The following is a 20,314-nucleotide window of genomic DNA, read 5'->3' as shown; positions in this document are numbered from 1 at the left end:
AAAGCACATAGGAGTCCAGGGCATCCTTGGTCACCCTTTCTAAGTAGGAATAAGGGAAAAGGTTACTGCATTTCATGCCACTGGGGAAGTAAATAAGTCAATCCCACTTCCTACTAACTTCCAGGACACTGAGGGTTTGAGAGACTATTCAATGAGCATCAACAGACATTCACAGAGTTTGTCTGTCAGTGAAATGGCTTCCCCTGGAATGCAGCTGAGAAACATAAAATGATTGGTCTGACTCACTCACCCAATTCCATCTGGTAAGAACTTGCTTATGCATATAACAATAATCCTTTTTGTTAACCAGATAGGCCAACAAGACACACAGTCCCTTTTCAGGAGTGACCCAAGAGCAATGTTTGGTTAAGTAACTTGCTCAAAGTCACACAGTGGGCAAATGAGGGCTGACAGAATCAAACCCTGCACCAGATGAACTACTGCTTGCAACCTTAACCTCTGTGACAACTAACAAATAATACCAACATGATGGCTGAGCAGATGGCAACTGCACCTTTAGAAAGGGATTTCTGGAAGGATTTGAAAGCCAAAAGGACAGCCCTCACCTCTTCTTAATTCGACCAAACCCTAAGAATTGTACATCCACTAATACCCACCCTCATGCACTACAGCCAAAGCATCTGAGAGGACTACAGCAGAAGGAACTTTTAGGAAAATGGGCATTTTTCAGACTAGAAAAGTGCATCTACCATCTGAGTGGAAAACTGCATGTTTTGGAAATGCAGAAATGGGAGTACAATCAAGTCCTTCCTTGGTTTCTGATATACTGCTAAGAGGGCAAGGCAAATGTGTCCCTGGGGAGGGTATCACGAATGATTTGGAGGGTTAATAGGACATCATCATCATCATCATCCTTCTCTCTCTCTCCTTGCTCTCTCTCTCTCTCTCTCTCTCCCTCTCCCTGCTGAATGCCATTGTTTCCTCTTGCCTTCTTCCAGTCTGTTCAAAATCTTTTTCACCAGATCATCTTTTGCTTTTCTGCATATGTGACCAAACCATTGTAATCTGTTCTCTTTGACCTTCTCTGCAGCTGGAGCTACTTTACAAAATGAAGACATCAGAGCACAGGTTAATTTGTCCCACAGTGTGCATCCTATCACCTGTCTCAGACACTTCATTTCCATTACCTCCAGCTTCCCCAACTGCTCTGCCTTTACTGCCCTGGTTTACGTATAGTAGTACTACTCACACCACTGTTTTGCACACCTTATTTTAATGTCACATCGTCTGAACACAGCAACTTTGATGATCTGTCCCCTACAACCTGTTTACTGATGTAGTCCATCATCAGTATGAACAGCAGTGGGGCTCAAAGCTGAAGCCTTATGCACACTCACTCCCACTGGGAACCCCTCTGCAAAACCAAATACTGCTCATACTTGAGTCATTGGGTCCTTGTACATTGCCTCCACTAATTCTACCAATGTTCCTGGGAATTCAAACCACTGCAGGACTGCCCAAATCTGCTTTCTTGGGACCCTGTCATATGCTTTTTCCAAGTCTAGCAATACCAAGTTGGCCTGACCTGTAGCTTCTTCTCAACTACAGGTCTACTGCAAACATCGGGTCAGTTGTGCTACATCCTGATCAAACTCCAAACTGCTGATTTCCCATCTTACTTGCTGCTACTCTGGGCATTTATCAATCACCATCTCCAGTAAGTGTAGCAGGAGTTTGATACCTCTGTACTGTCCACAGTTGTAGAATTTCCTTTGTTCTTATACACTGAACTAGTATGCTTATTCTCCAGTCATCTGGGATACACCTCTCTCTCCATGTTGCTATAAGTATACTCGGGATCAATTTCTTTCCTATCTCACCTAATATCTTGAGCATATCGGCTTTAACCTCATCTGAGCCTGCGATTTTCCCCGATTTCATTCTCGTAGCTGTTATTCTTACTTCTTCTAGGGTGGGCTCCTCTTCTTCTTTAATTGTAGGTTGTATCTGTAGCAATACAGCTTCTGTATGGTTTTCACTCAGAAGGTGCTGAATGTACTCCTTCCATCGGCCTTTGATTTTCTGTAGGCTAGTGAGACGGTTGTTGCTGGCATCCCTTACATGGGAGTCTGACTATATTTTTCTGTCTTTACCTTGCAACCTGATAAGAATTTCTGCCATCTACCTCAGTCACTTTCCAGAAACTGGAAGAGTGCCTCTGATGCCTAGTTCACTACTATTGCAACTGCAACTCCTCTCAGCCTCTGTTAGCCAACCAATATTCCTTCTTAGCCTGACCCATCTTTTCTAATTTCCCACTTTTTCCTGCATTCCTTCTTTCTTCTGATAACTTCCTGGACTTCTGCATTTCAACACCAGCATTCCTTATGTACCTCTGCCATTCTTCAAGTTCTCCTATTTGCTTTTCTTTCTGAGGTGCTAGAGCCAAGAGTAATTCCTTGATTTCTTGTGCCAGTCAACTTCCAGGTCTTCAACCTAGTCTATGTTGATCTTAGAGCCTTCTCTACGTTACCTGCAGTTGATAGTGGCAACAAGTGGTTCATGCTATGACCAAACTGTTTCACTAGGGATGACTTTGCATTTGCTGACTCTATCCCAGTGTCCTTTCCTTACTAGAAGGAAGTCTACCAAAGTTGTACGTTGGCCACTCTTGTATGGGAGATTGTGATGGTCTCATGGTCTCTCTGGCTAAACTATGTGCTGAGCACCTAAAAGTCATTTCCTAGACATAAATCCAGAATGGCCTATTCTTTATTCTTGTTACCCCACCCATGTGAACCAAGGCAGTCCCCATATCCTGTTCTGTCTATCCAGATATGTGCATTTAGGTCACCCATTATTAACACCAATTTCATGTTGCCCTGCTTTATCTAGTAAATCCTTTAATTGCTGTCTGAATATACTCTTTTCTTCACCATCACAACACTGCTGTGGGACATCAACTGATTATGAACAGTGCACCAGCCTTACACTGCTGCAGTCTGACAGTCATGAGTCTAGCACTAATTCTCATGACATCCCTCAGTATCTTCTGAAGTCTATTCCCTCAACACAATACCCACACCATTTATACTTTGTCCTACACCCGTATAATAGGCTCCGAATCCCAAGCGAAGTGGCCTTGCTGAACTGCCCTTCCATCTTGTCTCCTGGATACACAATATCCATCCTCCTCCTTGCCATCATGTCATCCACTTCCAAGCTGCGTCATGTCAGTGAACCTAAACTGAGTGTAGCAATTCTTGGTTCTTGTTTGGCAGACTGGTTAATTTTATGTCCAGCTTTTGCTCAACAGAGCTAGGGCAACTGGACAACAGCCATACAGTAGCTTACTGACTCAGAGCTACTGTGCTTTATGGCAGGCACATACGCCCCTCCCACTCACTGGCATGGGTCCTCAACCCACTTATCACCGGCAAATACCCATGCCCATTTTGGTGACATTACTCAACATATCTAGAGCTAATTTTACACATTTGAGTGGCTAGCCCTGACATGGCGCACAGTCTGTGATCTGTGTTCTCCTATTAAGGATACTGCTCACCACAGTTGATGCCCAAATTGAGAGGTCTATACAATGTTTCCCCATATAGTTCAGGAAGACAACACTTGTATTCAAAATGCTGATATGCATTTCAGCCTTGCAAGGCAACCAGACCCCCTGAAATTTATGCTCACTAAAATGTCCCCACCCTCAACCCAGCCAGCATCTGATGTGTTCATGGAAAATTGTGGCATAATGAACTGTTAAGAAGAAATGATAACCTTTTGTCAGACTGGGAAGATGTACCTGCCAGTGGAGGTAATACCTACAAGCTTTAGAAATGACGGTTTGCTGTGATGTCACACCCGATGTCCAAAACCATAGCACATACAATTCAAGATGAAACTCTCAAGTGGAGCCTGGCATGAAGCACCACTTGAATGAAGATCTGTAAAATAACTAAAACTTTTAGACACTAACTGAAACAGTCTCTGAATATAACATAATGGAAAGTTTTGGCTGTAAGGTGTGCATCCTTTTTCTGGCAGATAAGCTCTACACATGATTGTATCCATATAACAAATGATGAAGGTACACTGCTATGAGGAATCTAAATGAGATGCTTCAAGATTCACTGCTATGTCCAGAGAGTGGAAAAGCACAATCACGATTTCTGTTGCACAATCAGAGCTTAAACAGTAGGTTCAGGTATCAGGGAATCATTTAACTTGGGGAATACCTTGGTTTTCTGCAACTTCTTATAGACTCCAATTATGAAGATGCAATTGGTAAAGGTCCTGAGGCGTAGGTGAATCTGAATAGAAACAGATGAATGTCTATCTCAGACTTAAAAAAAAAAAAGATATGTTACCTAGTTTCCTTCGTTACTCTAACATAGAAGTAGATATCTTGGGAGTTCTAAGCAACACATTTCCTCTTCATCTGACAAGGAAGAATTAATTGCATCATGAGCATCTGAAAACTTTCACTGTGAATAAAGAAAGAAAGAAAAGTTTAAATTACTCAAGTCTAGAGTAAGCCTGTGGCCCCAACACTTTTGTCTTTTAAGACACTAAAAAGAATCCAGAATAAAATCCTTTCCTTTTCTGGTAAGGTGAGAACTCATGAACATCTCTTTTTTGAGGAAGATGAAGAACTCCCCTCTTGTCCACAGTTTCTGATAGAGAAGAAGGTCTAGGTCTTGGAAGAGAAGGTGGAACAGGATACGAACTTGTGTCCTCCGGATATCAGAATTCTGAGCCATCAGTCTCTGTTGACCGATTCCCACATGGTGAGGTGGAGGGACAGCCTAGGGCCGTCTTTATAAAATCAGAGAAGAATCTGGGGTTAGTGCTGTCCATATGTTGATAGACCATGGCTGCAAAGGACTGCAGAGTAACCCTTCCTCTAGATCTGTGATTTTCCTTGAAGTCATCTGGCTTGTTGTGCCTCCTGCAAGACTGTTAATTTCGGTGCTTTGTTATGACACCTGAGCCATAGCTGGCCTCGCCTCCCCTACATCCTAGAAAGAAGCACTGAGGTGGCTGAAACTTCAAATCCATAGTGGTAGGATTTTTCCCTCATTTTTCTCCCACCTTTTTTAAATGTGCGCCTTAACTTCAGGGCCAATCAGACATGGTTCCTTGATGGTATATTTAAATAAAAGTCACTGTAGTGGCCTTGGTGAAACCAGTCAGATGGCACCACATATCCCAGAAAATGGCAATGCTAGATCCTGCAGCCCCTCCTGATATAAATTATTTGTAGAGCATCAGATGATACTGTGGAAAACTAGAACAGCAGTTTCAATTTTAAATGTTCCATCTAATAGATAATGCACTGTTTACAGAATTTATCCATTTCAATCTTAACTTTCATCAAGCGACATGAGAAAGTTTTCACTGAGAATTTCAATTCAAATAAGGCTGCAGGCATACAAGATAGAAGGAAAAGCATCTGAAGTATAGAACAAATATCAAAGAAGGTAGTGTCCCTAATGAGAGGCAATCAGCTCAAACTCCACAGAAGAAATCAGGGAAACAGTTTTAATCTGAATGGATGTTAGAGACTGCCATCAAAGGAACACTGATGAAACAACTCATACGGAAATGAAAGATTTAAATGAACAAATATGGTGCAGCAGGAGAAGAGCAAAAAGGGTGCTCAGCCTGAACTATCCATACAGAAAAACAAGTTCACCAGTTTCTACAGGCTCTCTCAGTTGATGGTCACTATACAGTCAATAACCAAAATAACCCTACTTCACAAGTGTGAGCACTTAGCAATAGTACTGCAGTACTCAAGTAGTTAACCTCAGTGCACAGATAGCCGAGCAAGACAGCAGCATCTTGGAAGATCAAAGCCTTAGAAGTTTACCAAGAATTAACCAAGTCTGCTGTGTTCAAAAGAAGCTATAACAATAATTTTGGCTACGAGTAGTCTGGCATTCTAAATAAATCATCATCAGCAGTAGAAATGGAGGAAGATCAAAGAAGCCTTATGTCCCTCTGTGGCCTTCTGCATCCTTTGTCTTATTTCCTGGAGTGGAACCAGTGAAAAGAAGCTGGGACTGCTGTTGGTTGAGCAGGCAAAGAGGTTACACAATGCAGATCTTTAACACACTAGCCACTTATGGAGAAAAGTCTGTCCCCAAGTTACTGCTTCCACCAGAATGTGCACTGGGACCAGAAAATCCATGGGATTTAATCATATAGTCACATCCTCAAGGCCTCTTGAAATAGAGAGTGGATTTCTCTCTTGCATGCTGACGGACCAGTCTACAGCCACATTGTCCAACTGATTGAAAATGTCTTCTTTAGTAGGGTCCCTTAAAATGTTGGGTTTTCTTGGACTCTGTCCATGGAAATGTCCCAACCCCATTCCCAATGTAGACATGGTGTGAAGAGATAATCAACTGAAGAGTCTGAAGATGGAAAGGGTTACTTACCTGTGAGATTTGTTGGAGCTAGTCACCTGATAAAATCTGAACAGCTGGATTTGTAGGGTTCAAATAGATCTCCCCTCAGAAGGACCATGGTAGAGTGAACCCTGAAAACTAATACTGCCATTAAACCTAAAGACCTGAAAAGGATATCCAGTGGTACCACTTGGAAGAACTCTAAAAAAAATATTTATTGTAGGGATAGGTACCCATCTTGAAGAAAAAAAAACTAATAAATGACTGTGTCCAGGGCAGACCAGATTAACGTAATCACTTGAACCTGGTAAAATCTCTCTACCATTTCAACACAACTTCTAGTCAGAAGAAGACTTTAAGAAGGGACTCCCCCTGCTGATGTGATGGAATGGCAAGCAGACTTATCCAACAAGAGACGTGTACTTGGTAAACACAGTGGGGGTACAGGAGAATCCAAACAGAAGCATTCTAAACTAAAAGTTGATTGCCACTGACGTCCATGGATTCCTTGACAATAATTTGTGTGAGGTAAGAATCTTGGTGGTCCAAAAAGTGTTTTCAGTCTCCTACAGACAGACAAGGTAGGATGGATTATATCATGATAAATCGGAAAAGTTTCTTTGAGGATGAATGTGTTGAGGCTGCCGAGATGTAGGATGGGCCAAAGATCCTCGTTTCTCATGCACAACTAAAAGAATCTGGAATACCCTATGTCTTACTATTCTGGTGGGACATCTTGGATGGCTTTTCCACTGAAGAGTTTTTATACTCGCCATCCTTGCCACTTGCTGTTGATGAGGTAGGATGTTATGCATGTCATGCAAGGTAACTGGAATTTGATGTCTGGCAACAAAGGGTTCTCAGTATCCCTGGCAATGACTTGTGTCACCCACTGGACTTTGGAGATGTTTTTTCATGCCAGGACATTGCCGGGGGGGGGGGGGGGGTCTCTGAAGGAAGCAGTCACACAAGTGTTCAGGACTGCTGCAATCCACCTTGAAGATGAAAGCAGCTTCTTGAGTTATCAGTTACCAAAGTCTCTTTACTAAAACATCAATAGCATCCAGACTGGAGGGGGGGGGGCGATATAATGCTTTCAGCGGCCATCTGCTGTGCGAGTCATACTGTAATATCATCCAACACTGACTCCTTAGCTTCCAAGAAAATCTAGTCTGGGAAAGGTAAAATTTTACGTCCTCAGCTATAAGGGACTACCATGGTTCCTTTACTTCTTTGAGGTGCACATTACCTTCTGGAAGAATGGGTCACCTGAAGGCAAGTTCAAAATATCACCTTGGTGTTATCTGCACTCTGTGCAGCCATAGGTACAGGCATATGGTATGTAAATCCTGATGCTCTATAAGTCACTTTCGCTGCATTAAACAAAAAGTGAACAAGAACGTTGCTAGAACTGGAAAATGTGAATGTCTGGGTCCTGATCCTCTCTTTCAATGAGCTCGCCTATAACTAGAGACATATTATACTTCATTTACTCCATCTTTTTGTAAGTACAACACACATGATAAATAATTAAGCACCCACAAGGACAAGATGGCAGGCACAAAGACTTGCTTTCTGAGTCTGTCCACATCTCTTAGAGGATAGCCCAAAGTAAACTGGCCATAGTTCAGAGCCCTGTAAGACAGTGGCAACCCCCCCCCCCCCCGAACCCTGGCTTGCCAAGTACTGTTACTTAACTAGTGTTTTATTTACTGAAATGTATATGAGCATACATTTAATGTTATTAGTTTACCAATTAATGCCTTACATGAAGTGGTGTTGAATGTCTTGGCAAAGTCAACATAAGCACATTGTCAGCTCTTCATGAAGTAGAGCCGTTCAAGAAGCGCGCACACACACTTGCAATTCTCTTCTGTTCCATAATTAACAGAACTGGGCTGTCTGTGTTATTCTGAATAAGCTCGAGTATGTATTACCTTCTCCATGATTTGGCACAGAACACTGGTCAAGATAATGACCGTTTAGTTATGATATGAATCCAACGCCCTCCTTTGTAAATTGAGCTGCTATAGCCCCTTGTCATGAAGTTGGACATTTCCATGTGGTAATATGGAGTTTAACAAGACCACTAGGGGAGTACTTAGGTCTTCCTTAATTTTGTAAAGGAAAGCACCAAATATGTTGCCTTGTCCCTTGAAATTTGAATTGTGCATGTGGCAGCAGTCATGTCTGCAATTATACAAAGGGATGTCCTCTGTTGTCTCTACAGCACTCTGACAAATGGCTGTAGTTCCTGCAAGTACTTTCACTATGTATGGTCTATGTCAGGATGATCAGTACACTGATTACAGATAACAGGTTACATTTATAAATTTCCATTTTAATTCTACTGTGTAACTAAAGAATAAAATGATTTCAACCTCTAAGATCAGAGTTCAAAGACGAGTTCAAGATAGATAAAGATTTTGTAATGAAACAATGAGGCATCTGTTCTATACCCAAGTTACATTTATTTTATGATTCAGGTAATTTCTGAAAGCTAAAACAGTATCTCTTTTTTCCCCACTGTGAGTGTTTTTTGTTCACTTTGCCTGCATACTTGGGTCTTACCAGTAGGAATTCAAGGAAGCAAACAACAGGAACTAGAGTATCCTGAGCAGACCTAGGTCATCAAGGAGAGTACCTAAACTCTCTTCCTAAAAATGTCACTTTCTGCATCACAATTCCACTATCTTTATGGTACAGATAAGATATTTCCATCCTTACGAAGATTTCATACTATTTTATTCCAAATTGTTTTCATTAACAGTCATCTGATGCTGAATAGTTTGTCATGCCAATATTTGGTACTTAAAATCCCCATTAATGACTTTACTTTCACCGATTACTACATACCTGAGTTTAGTTATTAAATATTCATGCTCTATAGGTGACACAGTCTGCAGCAGAGTCTTACAACATTATATTCATTACCTTGAGTGTCAATTACTGTAGGAGCAATTTCTAATTCTTATTTTACTTCTAAGCATTATTTTGCAAATATTGGAAAACTAACATATGTAATGTATTTGTGTATGTGCATGTGTACGCACATAAACTGGCACTGTTTTTTTTTCAGACCTTTTAAAGGTACAACATATTTCATATGACATCAACAGGCAACCTAACTGCTTTGGGTAATGTGTGCACTTCTCTATGAATGGTCAGTCTCACAAAAGGTTTTCTCCTATAGCTGTTCAAACAAATTTTAATGCTGCTTTTTAGTGACTGTTAATGGATATAATTTAATAGTTTAGCGAGGCTTACATTAGGGGTGGCCACGGTGGTGCAGCGGTTAGCATTGTCGCCTCACAGCAAGAGGTTCTCCGGTTCGATTCTCGGCTGGATGCCTTCTGTGCGGAGTCTGCATGTCCTCCCTGTGGTCGCGTGGGTTTCCTCCGACATCCCAAAAGACATGCAGTAGGTGGATTGGACACTCTAAATTGGCCCTAGGTGTGAGTGTGTGTGCCTTCTGTGGAAGGTTGGGCGCCGGGCTGGCAACTCGACACTGTAAAACTCCACTGCCAATCATGAGCAGACAGAGAAGAAGAAGAAGGGAGGCTTACATTAGGATTTGTTAGTTTCATAGTTAAATTTTGGTTAATTCCAACAGAACTGGGAATGTTTTGTAAGTAATGCCATTTTTCGATTGGCTACATGTCAGTGTTTTGTTAGATTTTATTTTAACTTTATTCTAGTAAGAATAAAAATAATTTCTTGGGGTTTAATATTAACTGGGTGGGCCATGTTGTTTCAGGGAGTTAAGTGCAAAGATTGTGTGTGTGTTTTGTGTATACATTTTTAACACTGTCTTCTTTTGGATTTTCCCGGTTAGAGGTCGCCACAGCAGAACTCCAGTCCGCTAATGATTGGCAGTAGATTTTTTACGGTGCCAGCCAGACGCCCAACCTTCAACGAAGGCACGCCCATTCATGCATGTCTTTCGAATGCCACTCGACCACTGGGAGGACATGCAGACTCCACATGAATGGAAATTGCATCACGTTCCATTTTTTTTTTTTACTTGTTTGTATAGGCTTGAGTTACATGGCTGATTTGAGTGGGGTTAAAGTGTTTGAATTTGTGTCTTTTCTGTCCGCACCATGTAAAACACATTTTTTACAATGTAGTGAACATGAAATGTGGTCTATGTTTCAGTTTGCATTTTATTTTACATTAATGTCTAAAGCTAAATTCGGGACAGACTTGAGTTAGAGGCTGCTATGGGGGAGGGGTCAGTATCTCTAGTCTATGTGCGCAATATAAAAACAGCAGGTTTAGAGGAATTTAAATTATTCACACATTTTTGCAGTTAGTGAGGTGTCACATTTCTGACCTCTGGCAGGATGGATAGTAACTGCCTAGAGCTCAGTCACTATAAATTTAAATACAAGAAAAATCTTATAAACTGAATGAGTAAAGCAGCATTTTGCCTTACTTGTTCCATTAAATTTACTTCCTAACAGTTACATTGCTTACTCAACACTAAATGCTGCAAATTTTAACACCACAATTAAGTGTCACTGCCACAATTAAGTGTTACTGAAATAACAGGGCTGTGTGCTTTAAGTACTGCAAATTTTAACACCACAATTAAGTGTCACTGCCACAATTAAGTGTTACTGAAATAACAGGGCTGTGTGCTTTAAGTACTGTAGACTTGAATGAAACAAGGCAGCCCACACAACCAGTGCTGCAGACATAAAACAGAATTAAGTAAGATCAGCCCTCCAAGCACAAATGAGTTAAGTTGTTTTGACTATGTGCCAAAGGTGTAAATAAAATTGTTGATGGCAAGGTAAAAGAGTACATAAAAAGTGATCTTGTAACAAGACTATCAATAAAAAACTGTCTGCACACAGCATTTAGCTAGACTTCACTATTTAAGATAAATATACAGAAACACACACCTTTTTTCCTGAATAAGTTGATCTCAAAACACATTTCTCTGGACCTATGTGATCACTTCCCCAAAACTCCTATATCTGTCAAACCTACAGTTTTGACTTGCGGGCACATGTGTGTTTTAAAAACGACAGCTTGAAAGCAAGACATTGTGGAAACACATTTTTTTTTTAAGTTGCATACCTCAGGGACTACAACCCATTCCCATCAAACTTAGCATAATTCTTGCATGAGCTAAATTTCCACATAAACAGGCACAGAGGTTACCGAATAAACAGCTGTCCTAAACTATAAACCATTCAACAGTAAGCTGTGTGAGGCAGAATTATTTCTATTTGCCATTCAATAGTAAGCTGTGTGATGCAGAATTTTTTTACCTGTCTAGGCCACACTGTACATCTACTAGTTTACAAAAAACACAAGAAATACGGAATGCAGTGACAACAGCAAGCTAACTCTTGCTCTATTCCATTAAAACAAAACTGTACCCAAAAAGGTTATCTGAAATCAGCCAGTAAAAGGAAGCACTACTAAATGATACACATAGAAGTGGACCATATGGCACATTCACTAGTAGAAAAGCTGATACACAGACAAAGCAGGACAGCATAAGCACGGTCAGCACAATGCTTAAATAGTGCACTTTGCAAACCATGAACAGAGTTTTACATATCCAATGAACAAAGCAAATTCAGTTTGAAAAGTTACTAAACATTTCAACTTGCAAACGGTGTATAAAGTGACTTGTGGAAAAAACACAACATTTCTGCCATCTTATGCTGTACCTTGACAGCTAAAATGAACTGCATGAATATAATGCATATTTCTTCACAAGCCCTATTTTATATATGTGTGTGTGTTATATAGACGTCTAAACATGAGTTATATTTATATACTTGTGTATGTGTACATGGATAGATATATACATACACACACACACATTTATATATATATATATATATATATATATATATATATATATATATAAAAAACACACACAAATATGTACATATACACCCCATAATGAAACGTACATACACATGTAGAATTTTAAGTGCAAAGTAGCAGTGTACAATGCTCATGCAAAAATATAAACACTACGTGATCTCAAAAAGCTTGTGAGGACACCTAGCACTTACATAAATGCTTGAATAGTTCATAATGCTGCTGTAAGCAATGTGAAGCTCTCTGTACGTGAACAGCTAAAAGGTTTACTCTAACCACTGCATCTGTTGCTGTGAGGGCACTGGTACCACATACATATTTAAAGCATGTATTTGTAAACATACTCATTGTCCACAGCACCGCTTTGTGGTCTTACTGCAAGTGCATGCAACACCACCTGGTATGTTATAAGCACACTACAAACTTCACAATGCACATTATATGAACACCCATGGGCATGAATAACTGTGTTTAATGTATCAGACTGAGATTGCATTTTGCTGGTGTTAGATTAGGCAAACAGTGAAACCTGAAATTTAAGTAGAAAAATAACGTTTATAAATCTGAATATGACTATCAACAACCTTTTTAAAGTTTGCACACTATGTTCCCTGAATTCAAGAAATACAATTAGCCAAAATGTCTACACTTAAATTGACCTTGTAAGCAATTTGTTCAGAGTAAATTACTGCTACTCTGTTTAGAAAATACTACGTAACAATCTAAATACTAAAAATAATTTACCAGAGAATGACATAATAGCACTATCACTCAGCATGTATCACAATCAGATTATATGATCGAAAAAAATGATCACTGTATAGCATTACTGCCATTCCTCTATTACAGGTAAGGAAGAGCTGACGCTTATAAGGGGGCTATGACTCCCTTAACCATTGACAATGCCCTTTTATGAGCAACTGAAACATCAACTGACATATTTCTTCCTGAAAACAGAACAGCAGACACATCACTTGCTTAAAATTTGAATATACCTGGTTTGCAACAGAGAAAAAATTTAATTTTTTTAAAGAAAATATGTCAACCCCAGGCCTCCGTGATTCATAACATTGCTTATTATGGTACTTCCGTAATATCGCAACCAGATTTCCGAAGTGCCATAATTTGTACATTTTTCACCAAACGATGTCTGTTAACCTAAAAAGGGGTGTGTCAACTGTCAAGTACTAGTGCATCAGATTGTTTTTCACATAGGAAGAGGAATAACGGTAAAATTCCTCTTCCCTGGTAGCGTCCTTTCCCAATGTATACACATGACTGCTGCTTCTCAGTCATCCTTAATGTTATAAGTCATGAAAGTCAGCACGTTCCCAACAAGACAAGCGGCCCTTTTCAAAACCCTTTCCATGGCCAGATCGTAATCTGAGACTGTTACATTTTGTACATATTTCACTGAATCAGACAGCATTTACAGGCCTTCTTGTTAGTACTGTAACTACCTATTGGCAGTCAACAAGTTCAAAGTACACCACGATCTCTGTGTGAAGCGGGATAAGGTTTAACACCCTTCACACATAAGTCCCACTGGGGAGAAAGGCAGCACTCCCTGAGGCATCAGTGCCCCATTACTTACTATTCCTTACAAGCAGTGCCTGTCAGGCATGTCTGCTTTTGACGATTACTGGCCATGAAAAGTTAGTGTGTATATATTCCTGAGTAAGTTTCCCTTTGCTAACAGTGAATGTGGGATTTGTACAGGGGTGTTCCACTGTGCAAGTCACAGAACAAATGAAGCACGCCACCCAGGAATACAAAATGTCACAGTTTTTCCTCTTTCTGCCTCATACCCACTATGACAGACTACTATGTACTTGTTTACAGACCCATTTTTAGGTTAGGATACCTGTTTCCGCACAAACCTAATGAATTATGGCACTTCAGACACTTCGGAAATCTGGTTGCGATAATACGCAAGTACCAAAAATTGAAAAGCAAAATCAATATACCTGGTTTGCAACAGAGAAAACATCAAATTTTTAAAAGAAAATATGTCAACCCCCAGGCCTCTATGATTCATAACATTGCTTATTATTTATCTGGACTTCTTCCTATCCAACCACTACTATTTATCTGTATTGCTTTGTACGAGTTGTACTAAATCTGCCATTGTTCATAGATTAGTACTAGGCTAACTGCCCTTGGAGGGCCATTTTAAGCCTAGCCAATTACCCCATGTGAGAATCAAACCCTGTACCTTGTGTCTGTAAGGTAAACACCTTAACCATTATGCCAATCTCCCATCCATTGTTAGTTCTGCAGACAAAAGAGTGTTGGTCAGCATGCTAAAAGTGGGGGCTGCCATGACTTTGACTGATTATTCATTTTTGAAATTGGGAGGATTTTGTTGCTGCATATTTAAGGGGGTCATAATATACAGTTGTGCCCATATAAACTCTTTTTGGTAGTTAAACTCACAAATCACAAACATTGTGCATTATTTCTGTCTGCTTCTTAACACATTTCTAAACCTTTTTTTTCATGAAACATGTGACACGATATGTGCTAAATGGTCAAAATGTATAAATAATCAAAGTGGAGATGGATGTGCAAAAACACAGATAAATTACTGATTGCAGATCACATGGCATCATAAATAATTACTATATGTATGCTTCTAAATACCATAGGACAACTTGGAACATTTACTTTTGCAAATTAAAGGAGACCCAAATAAGTGACATCCATGAAGCCTGACAGAATTATTTTAAAAGTAGTTACAAGCAGTGGAATATGACATTAGGGAGAAAACATTACATAATGATGACCTTATTAAACTATTATAGTGAAAATGGAGAAACCAACTTTTAACAAATAAAAGTACAAGCTGCAACTAAATATGACTTTTTCTGACTACCCAACTGCTCCAACCCATAAAGAATCGCTTTTGTCATCTAGACTATAATAATGGATTCCTAAAATGGGTTGCATTAAACAGAAAGGATCGCTATTTATATAGCTCTATGCCTACCTTTATATTTGGAAAAGAATGTTTAAATAAGCCGGTCATTTTCCTGTGGGATGCCAAGTCTCCCAAAGTGTAAAGTTCAGGCGCTCCTTCTTTTGTTTTCCCTTTGGATTTTTCATCCAGTGTATTCTGCTCCCGGACTCTTCTTACTTCGTCTCCTCCTAATACTGCTGCTTCCACCGATGCCGCAAGCAGCTGCCGCAAATCGACCATTGATGAAGACCGGGATTTTGGGTTGGACAACCAAACGGACCCGGCCGCAGAATCACCGGAGTCTTCCTGCATGAATATGGGTAGTTTTCCGGCAAGAAAGCCTGAATACAAATGGTATAACACTCCAAGTCCTAAAAGACAGAACACAACTACCCCGAGAGGGGAAAGACGGAGACCCATAGGAGCCATAGCACAAAGGAGAGTGAAAGTTTACTGCTCAACGTAGATGTCTAGTAAAGTACCGGTGCAGATAACCCTGACGAGTGGTTCCCACAACATCACAGCTGTTTCTGCTATAATGGGTTTTGAGTAAATGTTATCATGAAAGAGCCAAGCAGAAAGCAAGTAATAAGAAGTCCAATAACACAATGTCAGGAAAACGAACTTTTTCCGCCGTTGTCGAATTTGTTTTCAGCTGTACAAGAATCAGCGACTAAATTTCTGTATTCACATATATATTGCACAACTCATCCCGAGTTACAATTAATACTTGGGGAAAGAAAAAGTGAAGGGTCGTAAAGTGCTTCCGGGTCGCCCCCTTTCCGTTAAAGGATAATTCTCCCTAAAACAGGCTGTTTTTTTATCACGTGTTGGTGTTTTGTGTAGCATTAATTTGTCCACTTTATTTTAATTCGCAGTTGATTTAATAATTTGTTGTATAGTGAAAATACACTGCTACTGGCTAGCTGCTATGTTGTGTGATTTCATTTCGCAGTTAGATTGACCTTGGCGATGTAATTGTATGGACTGGAACAGTGGTGGAAAGAATTTTCATTTGGATAATGTCGCTCTAAGGAGTTGCGTTTATGTAATCTATGAGCTGAGAGTATTTTGAGTTCCTACTTTTTTGACCGGGGTGAGTGCTTCTCAATGCTCTTATGTCTTTTAACCCCCCTCAAGGATTAGCTGCCCCTGCTTCTGTTCCTTGGTGTTCTATTCATTACAAACGTTCTACAGACTCTGATATAGAGTTGAGTGAGGAGTCATTGTCTTCTTCTTAGAAATGAATAGTACACGAAGGAACAGAAGCAGGGACAGCTATTCCCTGAGAAGAAGAAGACAATGACTCCTCACTCAACTATATCAGAGTTTGTAGAACATTTGTAATGAATAGAACACCAAGGAACAGAAGAAGGGGCAGTTAATCCCTGAGGGGGGTTAAGAAACATAGGGTTGCCAGCTTTCTTTGGGCTAAATGTAGACTAAGGTCACGCCCCTTGCATCACCCATAACTCCACCCATTCCCACCCCTCTCCCATCTATGCTCCGCCTATTTTGTGACATCAGCTGATGGGAACGCCATCTTTCTGTTCTGGATGCCTGTTTTCAGCCTATTTACTATGCTTTTCTGTAAAAATGCATAGTAAATCACCCAGTTTAACTAAACACTGATAGTCTGTTTCCTTTTGTGAAACAGAATACTGGAGTGTGCACAGTGTTTTCCTGACTACCAACTCTGGGTTTGACATAGCTTTGTATGTTAGGCAGAGATTGCCTCTGAATAGGCGATATGCGACAGAGTAAAGCTGGAGTTTTTTGAGACGGTCTGTGTAGGGCATCTGAGGCCAGTAATCCTCTGTGGATAATCCAGAAAAAAAACGGGTAGGTGGGAACAGGATGCTTTCCAATTTCCCACCTATTGGTCAAAGTTATGCTTAAATAGGGCTAGGGATGGACTTTGCTTAACATGAATGGGAAGCTTGTTCCAGTGTATGGGGACCCTCTGAGACACATTTGTGTCTCATCAACATGGCCTATTTATGTCACAAGCAAAATGTAAATCCTTGGATCTAATAGGTTGATAGGTAGGTACTAGGCTATTGGCCCTAGGGCCTATATAAGCCTAGCCAAACGGTACCCTGGCTTTTGCCACCCAAGAAAATTATTTTCCTCTGCCCCTGTCAAGCAGAGCCATAGAAGTGATCCCCGGGGTGAATTTCCTATCTCCCATCCAATCATCAAGATTTTTCTTGAAGAGTGCTAATGAGGAGCTTTGCTTGATATAGATAGGTAGCTTGTTCCAGAGTCTCTAGGACAGGAATCTATCCCTCCAGCGTGTCCTGTTTATTGTGGTGACAAGGTTTAGGTCCCTAAAGCATGTAGCTCAGAGGGTTTGGGATTTCTTTAAGTGGAGCATGTCCAACAGCTCTGGGTTTGACATAGCTTTGTATGTTAGGCAGAGATTGCCTCTGAATAGGCGATATGCGACAGAGTAAAGCTGGAGTTTTTTGAGACGGTCTGTGTAGGGCATCTGAGGCCAGTAATCCTCTTTGTGGTTCTGATACTGTTCGCTTTGTGGATGTCCAAAAGGTCCATCAGTGCTGGATCCAAGGATGCCTTGTATGCCAGACATAGATCATCTCTCAGTAACCTGTAGGAGACCCGGTATAGTGATGGGGCTTTAAGGTGATCTGTATAAGACAATGTGGTTAGACAATGGATTCTTCTAGTAAGGAAGCTTTAAATAGCAAGAGTGAATGGACCACATTAAAGACAGTTTTCCAGAGGCAAAACGAACTTCAGAACTACAACTGCTAAGCAAAACCTGGCAGTTACTAAACAACAAATAGCTGTATTACCAACAAAAGTGGCAGATTGAGGTTCTTCTCAAGAAATGCAGCCTCAGCTGTTTATTCTTTGCAAGGAGCAGAGCATAGGGTTGCATGACTTTTTGCATACGCTGTTCAGTTTTAACTGCATTTAACTTACTGTGCACTGAGTTACTGCTTTTCACAAATTTTTATTCAATGGCTGTAATAGTATATTCTTCCCTATGTTTTACTTGCCTGTTTATTTTGTGAGGTTGCTTTGCTTCTCACTTTAAAGTTCCATGTAGCAAACTATTTAAAATAAAAAACGGTAATGCATGTATAGTAACAAAAGCACCATTTTAAATCATCCAGAAAGCAGAAAGGCGAGTAGAGCATCAAATATTAAAAATGATAAATACAACAAAGTCAAATATGTGTTGTTTAACCTGTAGGTCCTGCAAAATACTGCAACATTTCCTGTTGCAAGTTAATTACTGTATTTGGGTCATCTGATTTGACACTTCAAAAAATGACCAAAAATGGAACAGCAATTCAAGCATCAGGATGGCAAAAGGGCAGTATATGTTTTTATTTTATTCGTTCTCTTACTTTCATAGTATTTCCCTTACAGCTATGTGTCCTGATTCAATAGCAAATCTGGAAAAGCTGCAAAATAAACTGTAGTGAGTGCAGGAATAGCCTGAAATGTCGATCAGGTCATCAGGAAAATGCCCATGTCACTCTAAATGCAATCAAGGTTAAACATCAAACATCAGCCTTTGAGAACCAGCTGTTGTTGATCTTTTTTTTTCACCAGATTTCAACAGCAAAAAAGAAAGAAGGCTAACTTCCCCAAGTAAGCACGCAAGACAATACTCCCACTCCCTGCTGAACACTCCAACCACAGTGTGTATAGCATAAATCATTATTTGAAACCATTAGTCCTTAAAAATGGCAAATATCAACACAGTACAAGCAACTACATGAAGGGAAACTTGAAAGTTGCTACTTAAAAAAAATCTAACTGCAATGCTTAATTGCAAAGGTCACTTACTTTATATATCTTTGGGATTTGGACAAAAAGTGAATGAAAGTAAAAGTACTAATGTCAGTCAATACATGTCAGTGTTACCTTTGTATCCACATCTGCCAGTGAATCTCTTCTAAAGTTGTCAAATAATCCCTGGCTCTTCAAATGGTTCACTATCATGGCGACCATTGTAGGGTCTCTGGCTCCGGGTGGTAATCTAGCCATTGCTGTCTCTTTTTTACAATGCAACAAATGTATATAAGAAGGTTCAAAACTACACCAGCCAACCAGCAATCATAACATCCTACAGTGTTTAGTTACAGTACTGCAATGTGAGCCCTAACTGGAAATGGAAGACGGAGAACTGAATTAGGAACAGGCGAGAACAAGAAGTTTAGAGTAAAGAAATGCTCCTGAATTTCTTAATGTTACATAGAAGTATAGCACGCCCCCTACTGCTCCAATCCAGCACCGGTGGTATGATGCTGCATACAAAGCGATCTTAGTCACAAAATACATAGATATAGTTATGCCGGTATAGAAATAACTTTGTAGCACATTCCTTAAGGTTTTATTTGCTGAAAGGGTAAGTAAAACAACAGAGGATTTTTCTTCAGCGTGTATTTTCTGAGTATTAAGAAGTCATTGTCTGCCAGTATTGACTAATAGTAATGATTTCCATACATTTGAAAATCAATGAGGCTATTATAGAGCAAGCTTCCATTACCTAACAGTGTGACTCTGAGCAAAAACGTCCGTGGAGGTTAGTGCTCTACCTGACTCACCAGGCTGCATAGCCAAAAAACACACTGGGACCACAGGCAATAAGGAGGGGAGAGAGAGAGAGAGAGTAAAGATGGTGCAGGAGAAACGCTTGAGAGACCATGGCAATGGCACAAAACCTGGACTTCACGTGTCTGGTTTAGAATGAATTTTTTTTAACCGAACAATTTGTAGCAAAAACGGACAGTCTGATCAAAAAACAGACAGGTGGTAACCCTATCCACTCTTCTCTTGCCCTGGAGTTTGAAGAAGAAAAATTCACTTTCTCCTGACTATCTTATGGAAGAAATGTCCTCTGGGGATATGGTAGTGGTCTGATGGAACACTTTAAATGGGACTGTTCCAAGGTTTCTTATATTCCAGAAAAAATAAGTTATATACTCACCATAACGTTCCATGTTTGTTGTCCAGTATCTCTCCTTCAGTCTTGCTGTTTGGGTTCGGAGCCAAAACCTTGGCTCAAACTCGGCCTATACTAAAGCTCGAGAGCTTCTACTGGCTCGAGGCTGAGTGCTATCCCACAGTGCTTAGCAGCTAT

At 40.2% G+C, this 20,314-nt stretch overlaps 1 protein-coding gene across 1 annotated transcript in view; it reads right to left on the bottom strand.

Moving 5' to 3' along the window:
* The window catches only part of BPNT2 (3'(2'), 5'-bisphosphate nucleotidase 2), a 458,945-nt gene extending 442,681 nt beyond the window's left edge, over positions 1-16,264 (bottom strand). The window contains exon 1 of the mRNA XM_044074236.1: positions 15,223-16,264. Within this exon, the coding sequence (XP_043930171.1) occupies positions 15,223-15,621 (399 nt within the window). The 5' untranslated portion in view covers positions 15,622-16,264. The remainder of the gene's footprint in view (positions 1-15,222) is intronic.
* Between the last annotated feature and the right edge of the window lie 4,050 nt (positions 16,265-20,314).

This window comes from Protopterus annectens, chromosome 6.part0 (assembly GCF_019279795.1).
Source record: "Protopterus annectens isolate FY-2018-M chromosome 6.part0, PAN1.0, whole genome shotgun sequence".
Lineage (NCBI taxonomy): Eukaryota > Metazoa > Chordata > Ceratodontiformes > Protopteridae > Protopterus > Protopterus annectens.
This window is presented reverse-complemented; position numbering and strand designations above follow the sequence as displayed.